This window comes from Aphidius gifuensis, linkage group LG4, assembly GCF_014905175.1.
Source record: "Aphidius gifuensis isolate YNYX2018 linkage group LG4, ASM1490517v1, whole genome shotgun sequence".
In the NCBI taxonomy this organism is placed as follows: domain Eukaryota; kingdom Metazoa; phylum Arthropoda; class Insecta; order Hymenoptera; family Braconidae; genus Aphidius; species Aphidius gifuensis.
This window is the reverse complement of record NC_057791.1, coordinates 210,675-230,663: the sequence shown is the minus strand read 5'-3', so window position 1 is coordinate 230,663 and position 19,989 is coordinate 210,675. Positions and strand designations below refer to the sequence as shown.

Sequence of the window (19,989 nt, the reverse complement as noted above, 5' to 3'; positions counted from 1 at the left end):
GTTAAAAAAATGTTGATAATAATATAAAAAATAATCAGATTATAAACCAGTTGGATTTTTGATAAAAAAGTATAAGAAAGTTTTAAAAAATATTTAAACAAAGAAGAGTTTGAGCGAAAAGTACAAAATGCCTTATGGCATATTAAAATTAGTGAGAAATGATTAAGAATTAATTGGACAATTGAGCAATTAAAAAAAAAACAAAAACAATATTTATATTAAATAATAAATCAATGGAATTGATTGTCTCGATGTTAGCTAAAATTTCATTTAAAAAATAAAATAATAACAATCAAAATTATTAGTTGAAAAAAAATTAATAAACGTTATACAATCAAGACACAATAAATAAAGCCAAAAATATTCAAATCAAACGAAAGATATAATTAAATTTTATGAAAATGTTTAAACAAAAAAAAAAAGAATAAATGTATAAAATATAAATAAATGTTGTTGCATATTGTTAAGTTGACAAACACTGCAAAATATTATTAATTATTATTAATAAAAAACAAATCCAAGGAATTAATAAAATTTGAAAAATTAAATAATATATATATTGACAAAAAGTAATTGATTGTATTATTATTATTGTACATTGTGTCATCGACAAGATAAATTATAAAATTATATGTGTACATAATAATGTGTGTACGTGTGTAATAAAATTATAAAAAAAAAAAAATGTTGATAAATGGTTGAATTATAAATTATCTAAAAATATAAAATTTAAAAAAAAGTTTAATTTTCTTTTTTAATGTTTATCGTATTTATCATCAACAATTATATTTTTTTTTCAACTTAATATTAATTTTAGTATAATTATCATTAGCATATTCATTTGTGTGATTTTAAATTTGCATAAATATTCATCAAGTGACGCATTCAAATAACAAAATTATCTGCACTTGAATAAAAGTATAAAAAAAAAATATTTAAAACGAAATAATAAATTTACAATGAATCATGTGTAATTAATTTGAACCAGATAATCAATCAATAAAGATATTTCATTGTGTAATAATTTGCAAAATTTTAATTAATTTGAATAAAATGCACAAAGATTTCATTGTGGTGAAATTTTAAAAATATAAAATCATCAAAAACCTTGTGTGTCTATTTTCTTCCTTATTTATTGAATGTTTTATTTAAGCTAATTTTGAATGATTTTTGTCCACAGGTGTGCCACCAACATGATTGTTATTGATCATCAATGTCATCAGAGCTCGTACTCATAAATGATGTACTATATTCAAAAGGTATAATAAATAAATATTCTTCAATTGTTAATTATTAAAAAATATAAAAATATAATAATTGTAGATAGATAAATTTTTAAATTTGTTGATCACGCTGTTTGATTTTGTTGTTGTGGTGGTCGTAGAATTACCTTTGTTCTAGCAATTGCTCCTAATATTGGCTTAAACAATATTATTATAATTGCAATAATAAATGATAAGAGAACAAGTATTTGTGATGTTGAATTATCAGGAAATGCATAATTCCATGAACCATTTATAATTGTTATTAAAAATAATATTGTCATTCCAATACCACCATATCCATGTACAACTTTTAATAATATTGGACGTACTTTTGGATAAAGCCAACGTGTATTATTTGCTAATACACCAAATAATCCAACAAAAGTTGCAAGTATTACTGAATGTACTAAGACCAATTGTATGAAGAATCCAGTGGATTGTTATTCTATTAATACGTGATACTTTTTGATTTAAATTTGCCTCACCAGATATACTAAAGACACCTTCAAATATTAATAAACCCACCTGTAAATAATTTTTACATATTAATTTATTTATTTGACTTTGTTTTTTGCTTTTTTATGTTGTCATTTTTATTAACAGATAAAATTTTTTTATTATATACTTATTTGTTTTTAAAAATGTCAACAAGTTTTATATCTTTTTTTTTTTTTTAATTATTAAACTTACACCAATGACCATACACGTTGGATGCCATGAAAATAGTACATCCAAATTACCAATAAAAAATGACAAAATATAAATGACAGGTGCCAATAATAGTACATGTGTCAAAACAGACATAACAAGTCCAAATGCATTTGGTAAACCTTTAGTTTCTCCTTCTGGTTTCATTTTTAATTTTTATATTTATAAATTTTTATGCTTCTGAAATTTTAAAATATTCATATAAGTAATTAAATATTATTTTTTTTCCCACAATTTATTTCATTTTTTTCATTTGAATTTTTTTAATTATTGTTGTTAATATTTTAGACAATTATTCTATTGTCAACGAGACGTATATAATAAATTACGTGATTCATTAATAGATTCTATTGAAAAATAAATAATTTAAAAAAATCATAAAAAAAACTTGCAATATCTCTCTTTGTGAGTTGAAATTTTTTTTTACTTTTTAAATTTTGTAATTGCCACAAGTGATCTCGCAATTGAAATTCCTCACTTTATACATTCACACTATACATTTTTAGATCCGACCTCATTGATTATTATTTGAACAATCAACTTAAATATTATAAATAAATCAATTTCTATTTTTTTTTTTTTTCTTTTTTTTTTTCAGCCAATATATACACAACGTGTGTGTTCTACTTTTACTGTTCCCCTTAATTATTATTTTTAGAAAATTTTTGTATACATTATTTGTATTTACCTTCAATTATTTTTAATAATTATTATTTTTTAAATTTTAATTTAAAAATAAGTTTATTAATAATCCATTTGCCGCATGTATAAATAATTTTTGAACGACGAAACACTTGTAAATATTATTTATTTATTTATTTATTTTATCACTGTCACTGTTTATAGTATTTTTTAAAAAAGTTTCAAGTAAACATAACGTACTGATAATGCATTGATAATGAGAAAAAAATAAATGATAAAAATATTAAAAAACGAAATGTGCAGGCAAGCATGAAGTTAGTTCGCATTTACGACTGTTTCGCGAAAGAAATCATCAAGAGAGAAAAGACTGTGTCTCTCCCACTATATCCCATGCCCACTTTTTATAATACTACTACAAAATTATATATTTTTTTTTTTTTTTTCTTTTATTATTCGTGTAGATAAATAAATCTTGGAGAATTTGTTCCGTTCACTCGATGGAATCAGCACGGCCTTGGTATATTATACCGCTAATCGACTTACAATTTTACAAACCAGACATAAATAAATAAATAAATAAAAATATGCCATATGAGTTTAGGATATTTGCAAAGATGATGATAATAATAAGGAAAAGATATATATTTTTTTTCTCATCGAATTTTTTGATACAGTCTGTTGATGATTATGTCATGCATCAATGCAAAAAAACCAATATGATATATTCAACCTTGTGCTGCAGCTGAATTTGATGAATCATTTTTATTTTATTTTTTTTTAAATATTTAGAAACTAAATTTTTATGTATATTTTATTTTTAAATAAAACTCTTGTTTGTTGATTTTGTAATAAATTTAGAAATAATTTATGTTTATTATCAACAAAATTTGATGTATTATAGCAAAAAAAGTAAAATTAGAATTAATTTCGATAAAAATTAAAAATATTTTTCACGAAATACTTGCGCATATATAATGATGAGCACAATAGTTGATCGATAATTATTATAATCATAATTATATTATAAGCACGTTAATGTACTCACAATACAACGTGAAAGAATGTACGTCTTTTTTTAAATATTTATTTTTAATATATCTATACGCCTACTAAATACTCCTGCGTTTTCCGCTTTCATCATCATTCACACGTTAAACAATAATATATATAGCTATTTATTATTTCGTGTTTAAAAATTTATCATTTAAAATTATATTATTATGCTCATAAAATTTAATATATTTTTATTTTATTTAAAAAATAATTTTCCAATGGAAAATTAATTTCAAAAATTTTCCTATATCATTATACGCGGGTGTTGTTTTCAGCGCCAACTCTCGTAAACTATTTTTTTTTGTATTGGTTTTTAAATGTTGTATCTATGGCAACCACCGAAAAAGTATTATTATTTGTTGTGAATACACAATAGTCAATACCTAGTCAATGTAGTCATTAAATAACCTTGTGTTTTTATTTGTTTAAATAATTCAATAACTATTTATTTATTATAATTTTAGCACAGTATTTTATTATTTTAACAATTCAATTAAAAAAGTGAAAACAATATAAATAAAAATAAATGTGTAAAATAACCTCATAAAAAAACAAAAAAATAAATTATTTAAATGAAACAATTAAATTATTTATAAAAATGCCAGCTATTGAAAAAAAAGAATCATTTATAATATTAACAGCATGTAATTTTTTTGGATTGTCCACAAACACTTCACTTGATCCAGAGGATCATTCAGTTCTTGATGTTTTTTTGGATACACCAACAACACGAGCTATATGTGCACGTCCAAAAGACACAAATGGTTCATCAAAATTAAAATTAACTCAAGAATTAACAAGTAATAAAAAAATACTTGTATTTTTCAAGGTAATAATAAATAAATAATATAAACTATACCTACTAGTATATTGTACTTTGTATGATTAATAATTTAATTAATTATTTTTACAGTTGAAATCATTGACAGTAACAAATGATAATTTTCATGAACTTGTTCAAGTTGCATCAACTGTTGGAAATTCAAAATCATTATTGATTGAAGCACTGAGACAAGTATGGGCACCAACACTAAATTCATCTGGTTTAAATAAAAATTATATTAAAAAGCTAGAAGATGATATTCTTGGACCAATTAAATCATCAAAATTAATTGAAGAAGAATTATTATGGAAAAAACGTTGTGATAAAGCCAAAAGAAATGATGATAAAATATTATTTGAAAAAGTTGAACGTTCATTGAGTGAAATACGAGTTGAATTTGAAAGTGCTGAAACATCACGTGATGGTTTATATGGTCTTGAGGATGTTCTTGAAATTGTTGGTATTACAATTGATGATCTTTGGAAATTAGACAGTAATATTTATAATGAAGAACGTATGATGAATCTTCTTGATATTATTAGTAATGAAATTATAAAATTATTACGTGTATTAATTAATGAGCATCATAGAGCAAATGGAAAAACAAATGATGATCCATTTTATTTGTCATCAAATGCATGTGAAAAATGGATTAATTTTTGTGAAAAAAATACTAAAATTTTTTGGCCAAATTTATCACTACATTTATGGAAAAATCAGCCATATGTGCCTAAAAAATTTGATAAATTTTCTAAAAAAATTAAAGAAACATCTGATATTCGTATGCAACATAAACAATTAACAAGATTATTAACAGAAGCTGAAAGATTAAGTCTTGGTACTGATAATTTATTAAAAAATTTTGATAATTTACAAATAATTTTTGATAATAATGATGACGATAATGATAATGATGACAAACAAAAAAATTGGGAAAGATTTAAAAAAAGATTTGAAGATGATATTGCACCAGCTGAAGAAAGAGTTATAGAAAAATTAAAAAAACAAATATCAAATGCTGCAAGTTCAGTTTTACTTGTTGGTGAATTTCAAAGATATGCTAAATTAATGAAACGTGAAAGAATAAAAATATCAATGAGAGAAGAGAGAGAAGCTTTAATGAGTTCACTTGATGATTTAATTGACATTTATCAAAGTGGACCTGATGCTGGTGATTTATTGGATATACCTGAAATATTACAACAAGTACAATCAGCAAAATCAGCTGAAATGAAGCTTCAAGTATTAAAAAATTTATGCGAAGAACTTCTCTCTGATTTGCCAAATTATAAAGAAAATATTTCAAAAATTTTCGTAGCACTTAAAGAAGCTGAAGGAAAACGACAAAATCTTGTTGATACTTGGATAAATACAATTGAAGAAGAAATTAAAAATAAAACATTAAGTCTATCAACAGACACAGCTGTTGTTGAATTAATTGGTTCAAGTATGATGAAAGTAAATTATAATTCAAGATTAACAACTTTAGTTAAAGAAGCAAGAGCCCTGTCTGGTCAAGGTATTGAATTACCAAGAAATATTAAAGATTTAGTTGAACGAGCTGGTTCATTGGCAGGAAGAGCTCGTGCATTACAACAAATTGCTAATTTTCACAATACAATTGGTGATAGAATGGTGCCATCACAAAGACCATTAATGTTAACAACAGCAATGGAACTTGCAAGAGCTGTTCGTGGACAATCAAAAGTTGTTTGGTCAGATATTAAAGCTGTTGATGATTATACATCACAGCTTAAAGAATTTGTACAAAAATTTGGTAAACAAAATTATGAATTAGCATCAAAACATATTTATTTGAGAGATTTAATTGCTGGTTTATTAAAAGGTGAAGTTGTTAATCTTGTTGGTAGTCAAATTGTATGGAAAGAAACATTACGTAATATGCGTAAAATTGTTGATGATGTTGATAATAATTATGGTAATACAAAAGCATGGAAACTTCATTGGGATAGACAATTATTAAAAGTACTTGGTGTTGCATATCGTGCAGCATTACCAAATTTATTACGTAATATTCAAGATATTACAATTGAGCTTGTTATTAGAGATGGTAATTTACAATGGCGTCCACCAATTGAAGAAATACGTGCTAAGCTTTATTCAAGTATACGTAGATTTTTATCAATACCAATTAATTTTCGTGGTGTTGGTGATAATACAGTTGATGTTAAATTTAGTAGTCTTGTTGAACGTAGTGCATATTTATATGGTGGTGTTTATAATGAGGCTGAAATTGCATTAGTTGCATTAGAACAATTACGACAAAAATGGTTACCACTTGCTGAACCAGCAACTATTGATATTGGTAAAATATTAAAAGGTAAATCATCACAAGAATGGGAAAAAGCATTTAAAGAAGCTAAACAATGGGCACAAGATGTTGGTAAACTTCGTGGTGGTGAAATTAAAATTAAATGTTTATGTATTGATACATCAACAACGAGAAATGATCTTGAATCATCATCAAGAAGATATTGGGATAGATTATCAAGTGATTTAAGAGCTGAGGCATCATCAAGATTAGGAAAAATTGTTGAATTTCTTTCATCAGTTACAAAAGAACTTGATAAACGACCAAAAAATATTGAACAAGTTGGTGAAGCATTTTTAACACATAAAAAAATTCAACAAGAATCAACAGGTATTGGAGATGAACTTGAAGCTGTCACAGGTCTTGCTAGAGTTATGGCTGCTTGGACAAGAGAAAAATTAGATGGTTTATCTGGAGCACATGCAGCTTGGGAAGGTTTAACAGATCGTCTTGAACGTCATAAAGCTGTTGTTGCACGTCAACTTGAAGATGCTAAAATAAATTTACGTCATCGTGGTATTGCATTAAAAGATGAACGTGAAAGATGGGAAGCACGTTGGTCAACAAAACCACAAAAAATAACAATTGATTGGATATCATCAATGCGTGAACGTTGGATAACACTTGAAGAACAAAAACAATTATTATTACTCGATTGTGAGGGTGTTGAAATAAAGTTGAATGATATATTTGATGAAGATACTGAATTAACAAATAAATTTGAGGCTGAACTTGAAGCTGAAGAATCAAATTGTAAATTTCAAGAAGAATTTTTAAATGAATTAAATAATCAAGAGGCTGAAGAATGGAATGTTGCAAGAAGAAGATTACATAGATTACATGATTGGCTTGATTCTTGGGATGCTAGAATTAAAATACAAAAAACAACAGCTACAAATGAATCTATAAATTTAGAATGTCATAGTCATAAAATTGATACATTTGTTGAAAAAAAAATTAAAGATATACGTAATGATATTGAGTGGATTCAAGTATTACGTGGTGATGAAATTGCTGATGAACATTGGAATGATTTAAAACCAATAATTAATATTCAAGGAAATATTAAAGACATAACACTTGGTCAATTATTAAAAGCAGCATCAAATATTAAAGAAAATTTTGATAAAGTTAAAGAAATAACAAAAAAGGCTATTGCTGAAAATGGAATACGTCAAGCATTAATTGAATTAGAAGCATGGGAAGCATCAGCAAGTTTACATCTTCAAGAATCAAAAGATTCAAAAAATCATAAAATTAATTTAGTTGGTGAATACAGTGAATTGCTGGCACGTGCAAGTGAATTAAAACTATTACTTGAAGGTGCAAAAGGTGCATCAGGCTATGAGAGATTTTCAGCAAGAGCATCACGATGTGAAACAGCATTATTTGAACTTGAAGAACGAATAAAAGTACTTGGTTTAATACAAAGAAAATGGATATATTTAGAGCCAGTTTATAGTAGTGAAGCAGCACCAAATGATTCAGGTAGATGGACACGTGCTGATAAAGAATTTCGTTATTTAATGGGAGAAGTTTCAAGAGATCCTCGTGTTCCATCATTAAGACGACTTCCAATGCCAGCACTTGTTAGTTTAAAAGAAATTTTAGATCGTTGTCAACGTAGTCTTGATGAATTTTTAGAAGAAAAACGTTCAGCATATCCTCGTTTATATTTTTTGAGTGATGAAGATTTACTTGAATTAATATCTGGTAGTCCAAATGGTCTTGATTCACATTTACCAAAATTATATCAAGGTATTGGCTCAGTTAAATGTGATAATGGCAAATTAAAAGCAATTATATCACCAGAATTTGAAATATTAAATTTGCCAAATTCAATTGATACAAATGAGCCACTTCCAATTTGGCTAAAAAATCTTGAAGATGAAATAAAAAAAGCATTATCACAAAATTTAGATAAATGTTTAAATGATAATAATAAAAATACAGTGGTACAATATCCAGCACAAATATTATTATTAGCTGAAAGAATTATGTTTACTGAAAGATGTGAAATTGCTTTACGAAATGGTAAATTAGCATTAAAAAAATTAATTGAATATTTAGAAATTCAACGAGCAAAATTTCGTGGTCTTGAAGAATCTGGTGATAAATTAACTGCTCAAAAAGCTAAAAGTTTGCTATTAGATACTGTACATCATTTGGGAATTTCTAGAAATTTATTAAAAACAATTGAAAATGGTGATAATATAACATGGCTATGGAATCGTCAATTGAGATTTTATAGAGTTGCAAATAATGGATCAATTATTATAAAATGTGCTGGTGCTGAATTTCCATATTGTTTTGAGTATCAAGGTGCTGCTGTTGGTTTAGTAAGAACAAAATTAACAGAACGTTGTTTTTTATCATTAACACAAGCAATGAAACTTGGACTTGGTGGTAGTCCAACTGGACCAGCTGGTACTGGTAAAACAGAAAGTATTAAAGCATTAGCTGCAATTTTAGGTCGTCTTGTTCTTGTATTTAATTGTGATGAAGGAATGGATTCAACAAGTATGAAAAGAATATTAGGTGGTCTTGCACAAGCTGGTGCTTGGGGTTGTTTTGATGAATTTAATCGTCTTGAAGAAAAAACATTGAGTGCTGTTGCAATGTTAGTACGTCCATTGCAAGAAGCTGTTAGAGATAAACTATCTCATGTTAATCTTGGTGATCAAATAGTTAGTTTAAATCATCATTGTTGTGTATTTATAACAATGAATCCAGCTGGTAGTGATTATGGTGGAAGAAATAAATTACCTGATTCACTTGGACGTTTATTTAGACCAATTGGTATGGCACATCCAGATAAAACTGATATTGTCAAGGCACTACTTGAGTGTTCTGGTTTTCTTGAAGCATCAACACTTGCTAGACAGCTTGTTGAGACAATTGATATTTCAGATAAATTATTATCAAAACAGCCTCATTATGATTGGGGTCTAAGATCACTGAGATCTGTACTTGATGCAATGCCAAATAATAATTCAAACAATCAAAGTGAAACTGAACGATTGGTTGAGGCAATTAAATCAGCAACATTATCAAAATTAACTGAAAATGATAAAATAAAATTTTTAGGTCTATTAAAAGATGTATTTCCACAAATTGATACAACAATGTCTATCAATACTAATGATGATAAAAAAGAATTTAAAAAATCATTAATTGAATTGTGTGATAGTAAAAATTTAAAAGGAGATTTAACAGAACGTTGTGAACAATTGTATGATCATTTAAAAAATAGAACAGGTGTTGCAATTGTTGGACCATCAGGAAGTGGAAAAAGTTTAGTAATAAAAATACTTGCTGAGGCACTTGGTAAAATTGGTGAAAATATAAAACGTATTATAATTTATCCAGGTGCAATACCACGTGTTAGATTACTTGGTAAAGTTGATACACAAACAAGAGAATGGAAAGATGGTTTATTATCATCACAAATATCATCAGCAGGTAATTCATCAATTTGGATTGTATTTAATGGTGATGTTGAGCCTGGATGGGCTGAAGCATTAAATTCTGCACTTGATGATAATAAATTATTGACATTGTCAAGTGGAGTTGGTATTAAACTTGGTCCTGGTGTTAAATTTATATTTGAAACTCATAAACTTGCTGGTGCAAGTCCAGCAACTGTATCGCGACTTGGAGTTATTCATCTTGGTCTTGTTAATCCAGCCGATTTACTTGGTGCTAAAAAAATTCATGAAATTAATGAAGAAGCTAAAAATATTATTATTTCATATCTTCCTGGATTTATTAATACTGCCTTGAAGATATCTGGTGGAATGATTTCATCTTGTGGATTAATTCAAGCTGTTTTGTTACACATATCAAAAGCTATTACTAAAAATTCCATTAGTTTTGGATTAATTGTAGGATTATGTTTGCAATTGGAAGAATCAAAAGCTAGAGAAGAATTGGCAAGAATTATTTATCAAACAATTGATTCATGGTAAATAGAAGAAAAAATAAATAAATAAATAACAATAATTTTTAATTTAATTTAATATTATTTATTTTATTTTTAAAGGTGTCCAGATCCTCAAAGACCTCTTGATATACTTTATAATACAGATATTGATCGTCTCGAGCCTTTCAGTGAAATTCATGATACAATAAATACCGACAATGGTCCAATTTCAATGTCAAGTCAATTGAAAAGAGGTCTATCAACAATATTACCATGGATTGAAGGAGAAATTCCAGTTATTTTACGTGGTCCAAGAGGTGCTGGAAAATCTAGTCTTATTTCAGCAATTTTAGAATATTTAAAAAAAGATTCAGATAATTTAAATGTCGTTCATGGATCGTCACTATTTGGAGCACAAGATTTTATTGCAAGATTAAAAAGATCATGTGTCAAGGTGGAATCATCAGTCAATGGACGAATTTATAAACCAAGAATTGGTACTAAAATTATTTTAATTCTTGAAGATGTTCATTTGGCTTCAAAAGATCTTCAGGTATCAATTAATAATTATTTCTTTTATTATATTCATAAATGATAATAATAATAATTATTTTTATTATTTTTATTTTTTTTTTCAATAGGAATTAGTAAGACAGGTTGTACAAGAAGGTGGCTTTCATGAAGATGATTTAGAATTTGCAACTTTACCAATAACATTAATTTGTACAGCTGATTCATCGACAAAGCTTCATCCAAGATTAAGTGCATTATTGGCAGTTCATCATTTACCATATCCAAGTGCAAAAGACATAATAAATATTGTTGAAATACACTTGAAAGAATCTATAAAAAATATTAAATTAATAAATGATGCTTGGATATTACAATTGGCAACTTCAATGCATGATGCACTTGCTGGAATTTCATCAGTCAAAGAATCAAGCTTTAATTGGACACCAAAAGATTTAACAATTTGGGCAGAGACATTAAAGACATATCCAGTACCAGAAAATAATGGTGAAATTATACTCTATCTTTTGGATGCTGGAGAAAGATTATTTTATCCAAAATTACTTGTTAAAGAACAAACACGTTTACGAGCATCAATAATTTCTCGAAACTCTGATTACAATGAAGTAACAAAAGATGTCTACATTTGGAAAGGAGGAAACACAGCCACGCTAGTTCCATTATCAATTGAAGAATGGAATTTAGAAATTATTAATACAATTGCAAAATGTACAAGAGAAGGTGAAGAAATAAAAGCAACATTATCAGTTAATCTTTTAGATAAAATAGCTGGTCTTTGTTGGGCTTTTGGCTCGGATAATCATGGAATTATTTTAGCTGGTCGTCCTGGTGCTGGTAGAAAAACAGCAACAAAACTTGCTGCTGCATATTCATCACTTAGATTTATTGATTCGGCACCTGGACGTGGTAGAGCTGGAATAAAAGCAGCAGTTCATTCAGCTGGTATTGATGGTGAAAGAACTTTATTATTACTTGAGGAAGATCATGCACGTGAAGAAGGATTAGCAGTATTGGCTGGTGCTATTATATCACGAGGTGAAATACCTGGTTTATTAACACCTGAAGAGCTTGATGGTCTTGTTGCTCCATTAGCTGATTTTTCTAGACAAGAAGATTTTACAGGAACACTTGATCAATATCTTTATCATCGTTTAAAAAAATTTTTACATGTTGTCATTATTATTGACTCTTCAGAATTAAAAAAAGATTGGCTTGTTACATCTGGTCTTGTTGAACAATGTTGTTTTGTTGCTGATTCACCAGGAAATGAATGGTGGACAATGGAATCATCACTTACTAATTTGGCAATGAAAATAATTGATACACAATCAATTTCACCAGGTCTCAAGACACTTGTTGATGTACATTTACGAATTTCACGTAGTCAACAATCACCTGCACGATTTTTGGCACTTTTACAAACATGGCAAGAGCTTAAAAATAAATGGAGTCAAGATATTCATGAAAAACTTGAAAGTCTTGAAGCTGGTATTAGTCGATTAAGTGAAGCAGGTGATAGAGTTGCTAAATTAGAAAATGAAGCAAAAAAACAACGAAAAGAACTTGAAGAAGAAAAAGGTCGTGCAAATGCAGCACTTGAACAAATAACAGCAACAATGCGTGGTGCAACTGGTCAACGTGGTGAAATGTCAACATTAAAAATAAATACTGAGCATGAAAGTAAAGAATTAGCTCGTCGTAAAATAGATATTGAGCGTGAACTTGGAAAAGTTGAGCCTCTTGTTGAAGCTGCAGCTCAATCAGTTGCTGGAATTGGTAATGATGCATTGGCTGAAGTACGTTCATTACGTGCACCACCAACAGCTGTACGTGATGTTCTTGAGGGTGTATTACGTTTAATGGGAATAAAAGATACATCATGGAATAGTATGAAAACATTTTTAGCAAAACGTGGTGTTAAAGATGAAATACGTACATGGGATGCACGTCGTAGTACATCATCAAGTTTAGATGCTGTTGCAAAATTAGTTAAAGAACGTTCAGAATCATTTGAAGAAAAACAGCTAAACGTGCATCAATTGCAGCAGCACCATTGGCTGCTTGGGTACTTGCTAATCTTCAATATGGTCAAATATTACAACAAGTTGCACCACTTGAACGTGAACAAAGAATTTTAGCTGATAAATTATCAGCAGCTGAAGCACAAATTGATAGACTTGCTGTTGGTCTAACATCAGTTGAATCACGTGTTGCAAAATTACAAGAACAATTGGCTGAACATTCACGTGGTGCTGCTGCATTACAATTACGTACTGAATCAACTGAATCAAGTCTAGCAACAGCAAGAGCATTATTACAAAAATTAAATGTCGAACACAGTGATTGGCAGAGTCAATTTGAAGAATTAACTGCAAGAAAACAACGTTTAGATATTGAAGCAGCTGAAGTTGCATCATTATTAGTTTATCATGCTCCAGAAATTAAAAAAAATAATGATGATAATGATGTTGATGATGATAAATTTCGTAAATGTGCAATTGATTTATTAGTTTCAGAAAGAGAAAGATTGCTTTGGCGTGCACAAGATTTACCAGGTGATACTGGTAGTATTATTGGTGCTGCTTGTGCACTTAGAGGACCACTTGTTCCGCTATTTATTGATTCATCAGGTGTTGCTGTAACGTGGATTAAAGCTAATCTTGGTAATCAACTTGAAATAACAAAACCAGAAGATTCAAAATTTTTAACAACATTAGAACTTGCTGTTAGATTTGGTAAAGCATTACTCATTGAAGAAATTGTAGAATTACCATCAGTTTTAATTCCATTGTTACGAAAAAAATCACTACGACTTGGAGACAGATCTTTGCCAAGTCAACAAGGTTTTAAATTATTTCTTGCAACAAGAAGAGATTTATTTGACTCTATACCAAGTGAAGCTGAGGCTGTTTTATTTAAAATTATTCTTGGTGCAGGCTCAAGAAGTTTAGCAGAGAGATTTGTTGAAAAAGCATTGTTAATTGATACACCAGAGCTTGAAAAACAAAGAAGACAAGCATTAGAAATTGAAGAAAAATTATCAGGTGAACGGGATGCTGCTAGACTTGATCTTTTGATACAATTGGGTGCAACAAAAGGACAAGATTTACTTCAAGAATCACAATCAAGTCAAGGTGGCAATAGTCTTTTAAATTCTTTAGAAGAAACACAAAAAAAAGCTCAAGAAATTGCCAAGGCACTTGATGAAAATAAAAAAACTCGTGAACAAATTACAAAACGTTCAAAGGATCATGAAAGATTAGCAAAATATGCAGCATTAATTTTTAAAGCAATTAAATCATTAACTTCATTGAGTCCTTTGTATGTTTTTTCTGTTGAAGAATTTACGGAAATTTATTTAGAAGCTGTATGTGAAAGAGACACCACAACAACAAATGATAAAAAAGAACAAGAAATTTATTTAGAAAAAAAATTAATATCATTAACTTTGAATTATTGTTGTAAAGTTGCTTATAGAAAACATCGTCTCACATTGGCTCTGTACTTGGCACTTAATCTTGAGCCAGTTCCAGATAATGAACGAGCATTATTGCTCGATGCTGGTGCGGCAATTAAAAAAGATGATAATTTGGAATTTCAAATTCCAGAATGGATACCCGAGGAACGACGAGGAGCTGTTAAAAATCTTGTAAATTGTTTACCACAAGTTGTAAATAAATTAAAAAAAGATTGGATTTTAGATCCAATGAATATACAAAAAGACGAAAATTTAAATAGTTTTCAAAAAGTATTAGTTGTACAGGCACTGAGACCAGATCATTTACACTCGTCATTGAGTAAATATGCAGCAAAAAAATTGGGTGTTAAAAATTTAGCACCACCAGCATGGACAATAGACAGTGAAATAAATAATAATAAAAAATTAAATAGACCTGTGCTATTACTTTTATCACCGGGTGCTGATCCTGGACCAGAATTACGAGCATTAGCATTAAAAATGAAAATTCCCGAAGGTTTTATTGAAATTTCATTGGGTCAAGGTCAAGTTGAACAGGCTGAAGCTGCTCTTGAAAAAAGTTGTCGAAATGGAGGCTGGATATTATTGAGTAATCTTCAATTAGCTCTAAATTGGCTTTCACGTCTTGATAGTATTTTAAGAAGTCCTCTTTGTACTAGAGATAAAAAATCGACAACTAGAATTTGGCTGACAACTGAAGAATGCAATAATTTTTATCCAGGATTAGCTGGACTTTGTCATAAGCTTGCATATGAACCACCTGAAGGTGTCAAAAGAAATCTCAAAAGATCTTTACGTCAATTATATTCTCATGGATCACAATATAAAAATTCCGAGGGAATATTTGTCTTGGCTTGGCTTCATGCTGTTCTTCAAGAACGTCGAAGATTTGTTCCCCAAGGCTGGATTCGTTCATACGAATGGTCAGAGGCTGATCTTGAAGCTGCCCATCAATTAATTCTTGATAAAGTCATAAAATCAAATTCAAATATTGATTGGGAAGAGGGTCGTGGATTACTTGATGTGGCAATTTATGGTGGAAGATTACAGGATAAATTTGACATGCAAACATTAGAAGCAATACTACGTGAAATTTGGTCATATGATATATTTAATGGAAGAAAAAAATTGGCTGGTTTATTATCAGTTACAGATGCATGTAAAAATGATCCATTTATTGCAATTGAAAGACTACCTGATAATGATGGACCATTTGAATTTTTTGGCTTGTCAGCGAATGCTGTTAGAGCATGGGAACATTCAACATCTGAAAATGTTATTTTAACATTGAAAAATATGTCAAGTAAATCACTGAGTAGCCATGAGAGACGTACAGTTAAACGTGCTGAATTAAAAATACTACGTGATTTAAAAATTAATATTGAAAAATATATTTTAAAAAATAATCAAAGCAGTGAAAGTTTAATGAAAGACAATAGTATTATTAAACAATTTTTCATTGATGAATTAAGATTAACATCAGAATTAATGTCTATGATTAAAAATGATTTAGAAAAAAACATGATTATTGATAATTTAATCACACCAAGTAAATGGTTGGATAAATGGCCTGAAGGACCTGGTGATGTAATGAATTTTGTAAATGCATTGATATCACGACATTGTGCAATATGTGGTAATATTGAACCATCAAAAAAAATTGATTTATCATGGCTATTAAGACCAAGAGGATTTTTGGCTGCATTTAAACATTATACAGCGAGAGAATGTGGATATTCAATTGAAGGACTAACACTACGTGCTAAATGGATGGATAATTCAACTAAAAATGATTGGAAATGCTATGTTATTTTAGATGGTCTTTTGATCTCAGGTATGTCATATCAATATTTGATTAATTGTTTAATTAAATTATTGATTAATTGTTGTATATAATTTTCATAATATTTAATCATTTTATAGGTGGTAAAATTGATTATAATGGATGTCTCGAAGAAGTAGATGAAAATGCTCCATCAATTATTGGAACGCCGAGATGTCAACTGGCTTATGTTGTCAATGACAATGATGATTTGAATATTGAAGATGACAATACGATATATGTACCAGTTTATGGTGATTCAAGTAGGAAACAATTCATTTGTGCTTTACCAGTTGGATGTTTGAATGAACAACGTGATTATTGGCTCAAAAAGAACGTCATTATTCATTTTGGTACAAATTAAAAACAATTATATGTAACAATGAATTAAATAAACTTGACAGACGATGAAACGTGGTCTTTGATTTTTAATTATATTATTTCCTAATAATTAAGAAGGATCAATGTCAATTTATTTCATTAAAAACAAATAGAAAAAATTATCTATTTGAACAGGATCATAGAATAAACAAAGAGGTATTTCGTACAATTCCCAGTTCACCTCCAGTCATTCCTGTTTTCCTATATTTCAAAAATAAAATTTATTTCTTTAACAGAAAATAGAAAAAATAATTTAAAAAATGTTGTTTTTTATTAGGATCATAGAACAGGCAAAGAGGTATTTTATTTGCTTTCTAGTTCACCTCCTGCATTACCTGCTCTCCTGATATTTCGAAAAACAAATTTTATTTCTTTAAAAACAATTAGAAAAAAAATAGTGGCGACCCTAATTTTTTAACAGGATCATAGAACAGGCAAAGAGGTATTTTGTACAAATTCTAGTTCACCTCCTGCATTACCTGCTCTCCTGATATTTCAAAAATAAATTTATTTCTTTAAAAACAATTAGAAAAAAAATAGTGGCGACCCTAATTTTTTAACAGGATCATAGAACAGGCAAAGAGGTATTTTATTTGATTTCTAGTTCACCTCCTGCATTACCTGCTCTCCTGATATTTTAGAAAAAAATTTCATTTCTTCAAAAACAATTAGAAAAAAAATAGTGGCGACCCTAATTTTTAACAATAACAGATCAGAACAGCAAAGAGGTATTTTGTACAATTTCTAGTTCACCTCCTGCATTACCTGCTCTCCTGATATTTCAAAATAAATTTTATTTCTTTTAAAAACAATTAGAAAAAAAATAGCGGCGACCCTAATTTTTTAACAGGATCATAGAACAAGCAAAGAGGTATTTTATTTGATTTCTAGTTCAATTCTCCTGCATTTCTGCTCTCCTGATATATTTTAAAAATAAATTTTATTTCTTTAAAACAATTAGAAAAATAGTGGCGACCCTAATTTTTTTAACAGGATCATAGAACAGCAAAGAGGTATTTTGTACAATTCTGTTCACCTCCTGCATTACCTGCTCTCCTGATATTTCAAAATAAATTTTATTTCTTTAAAACAATTAGAAAAAATAGTGGCGACCCTAATTTTTTAACAGGATCATAGAACAGGCAAAGAGGTATTTTATTTGATTTCTAGTTCACCTCCTGCATTACCTGCTCTCCTGATATTTCAAAAATAAATTTATTTCTCTAAAAACAATTAGAAAAAAAAAAGTGGCGACCCTAATTTTTTAACAGGATTATAGAACAGGCAAAGAGGTATTTTGTACAAATTCTAGTTCACCTCCTGCATTACCTGCTCTCCTGATATTTCAAAAATAAATTTCTTTCTTTAAAAACAATTAGAAAGAAAATAGTGGTGACCCTAATTTTTTAACAGGATCATAGAACAAGCAAAGAGGTATTTTGTACAAATTCTAGTTCACCTCCTGCATTACCTGCTCTCCTGATATTTTAAAAATAAATTTTATTTCCTCAAAAACAATTAAAAAAAAAAATAGTGGCGACATTAATTTTTTAACAGGATCATAGAACAGGCAAAGAGGTATTTTATTTGATTTCTAGTTCACCTCCTGCATTACCTGCTCTCCTGATATTTTAAAAATAAATTTTATTTCCTCAAAAACAATTAAAAAAAAAAAAGTGGCGACATTAATTTTTTAACAGGATCATAGAACAGGCAAAGAGGTTTTTTGTACAATTTCTAGTTCACCTCCTGCATTACCTGCTCTCCTGATATTTTAAAAATAAATTTTATTTATATAAATTCAATAAGAAAAAAAATAGTGGCGACATTAATTTTTTAACAGGATCATAGAACAAGCAAAGAGGTATTTTATTGAATTTCTAGTTCACCTCCTGCGTTACCTGCTCTCCTGATATTTTAAAAATAAATTTTATTTCCTCAAAAACAATTAGAAAAAAAATAGTGGCGACCCTAATTTTTTAACAGGATCATAGAACAGGCAAAGAGGTATTTTATTTGATTTCTAGTTCACCTCCTACCTGCTCTCCTGATATTTTAAAAATAATTTTTATTTCTTTTAAAAACAATTAGAAAAAAAATAGTGGCGACCTTAATTTTTTAACAGGATCATAGAACAGGCAAGAGGTATTTTGTACAATTTCTAGTTCACCTCTGCATTACCTGCTCTCCTGATATTTAAAAATAATTTTATTTCTTTAAAAACAATTAGAAAAAAAATAGTGGCGACCCTAATTTTTTAACAGGATCATAGAACAGGCAAAGAGGTATTTTATTTGATTTCTAGTTCACCTCCTGCATTACCTGCTCTCCTGATATTTCAAAAATAAATTTATTTCTTTAAAAACAATTAGAAAAAAAATAGTGGCGACCCTAATTTTTTAACAGGATCATAGAACAGGCAAAGAGGTATTTTATTTGATTTCTAGTTCACCTCCTGCATTACCTGCTCTCCTGATATTTTAAAAACAAATTTTATTTCTTTAAAAACAATTAGAAAAAAAATAGTGGCGACCTTAATTTTTTAACAGGATCATAGGACAGGCAAAGAGGTATTTTGTACAAATTCTAGTTCACCTCCTGCATTACCTGCTCTCCTGATATTTCAAAAATAAATTTCTTTCTTTAAAAACAATTAGAAAAAAAATAGTGGCGACCCTAATTTTTTAACAGGATCATAGAAACAAGTAAAGAGGTATTTTATTTTATTTCTAGTTTCACCTATTACTCTGTTTCTCCTGATATTTCAAAAATAAATTTTATTTCTTAAAACAATTAGAAAAAAATAGTGGCGACCTTAATTTTTAACAGGATCATAGAACAGGCAAAGAGGCTTTATTTCTGATTTCTGGTTCAATTCTGCATTTCCTGCTCTCCTGATATTTTAAAAACAAATTTTATTTCTTTAAAAACAATTAGAAAAAAAATAGTGGCGACCCTAATTTTTTAACAGGATCATAGAACAGGCAAAGAGGTATTTTGTACAAATTCTAGTTCACCTCCTGCATTACCTG

The 19,989-nt window shown here is 28.5% G+C and overlaps 2 protein-coding genes and 1 pseudogene across 4 annotated transcripts in view; 1 reads left to right on the top strand and 2 right to left on the bottom strand.

Annotated features, from left to right (window-relative positions):
* Nucleotides 1-19,989, bottom strand: part of LOC122854153 (fibrillin-2-like) — a 222,327-nt gene that overhangs the window by 108,697 nt on the left and 93,641 nt on the right. The gene's annotated exons all lie outside the window — the stretch shown is intronic.
* LOC122853669 lies at nt 1,095-2,129 on the bottom strand (annotated as a pseudogene).
* On the top strand, nt 4,267-16,940 carry LOC122853668 (cytoplasmic dynein 2 heavy chain 1-like). The gene is given in 6 exon segments (XM_044154083.1): nt 4,267-4,497; nt 4,582-10,787; nt 10,866-11,298; nt 11,387-13,289; nt 13,292-16,588; nt 16,678-16,940. Coding segments are annotated over 6 exon segments (12,333 nt in total).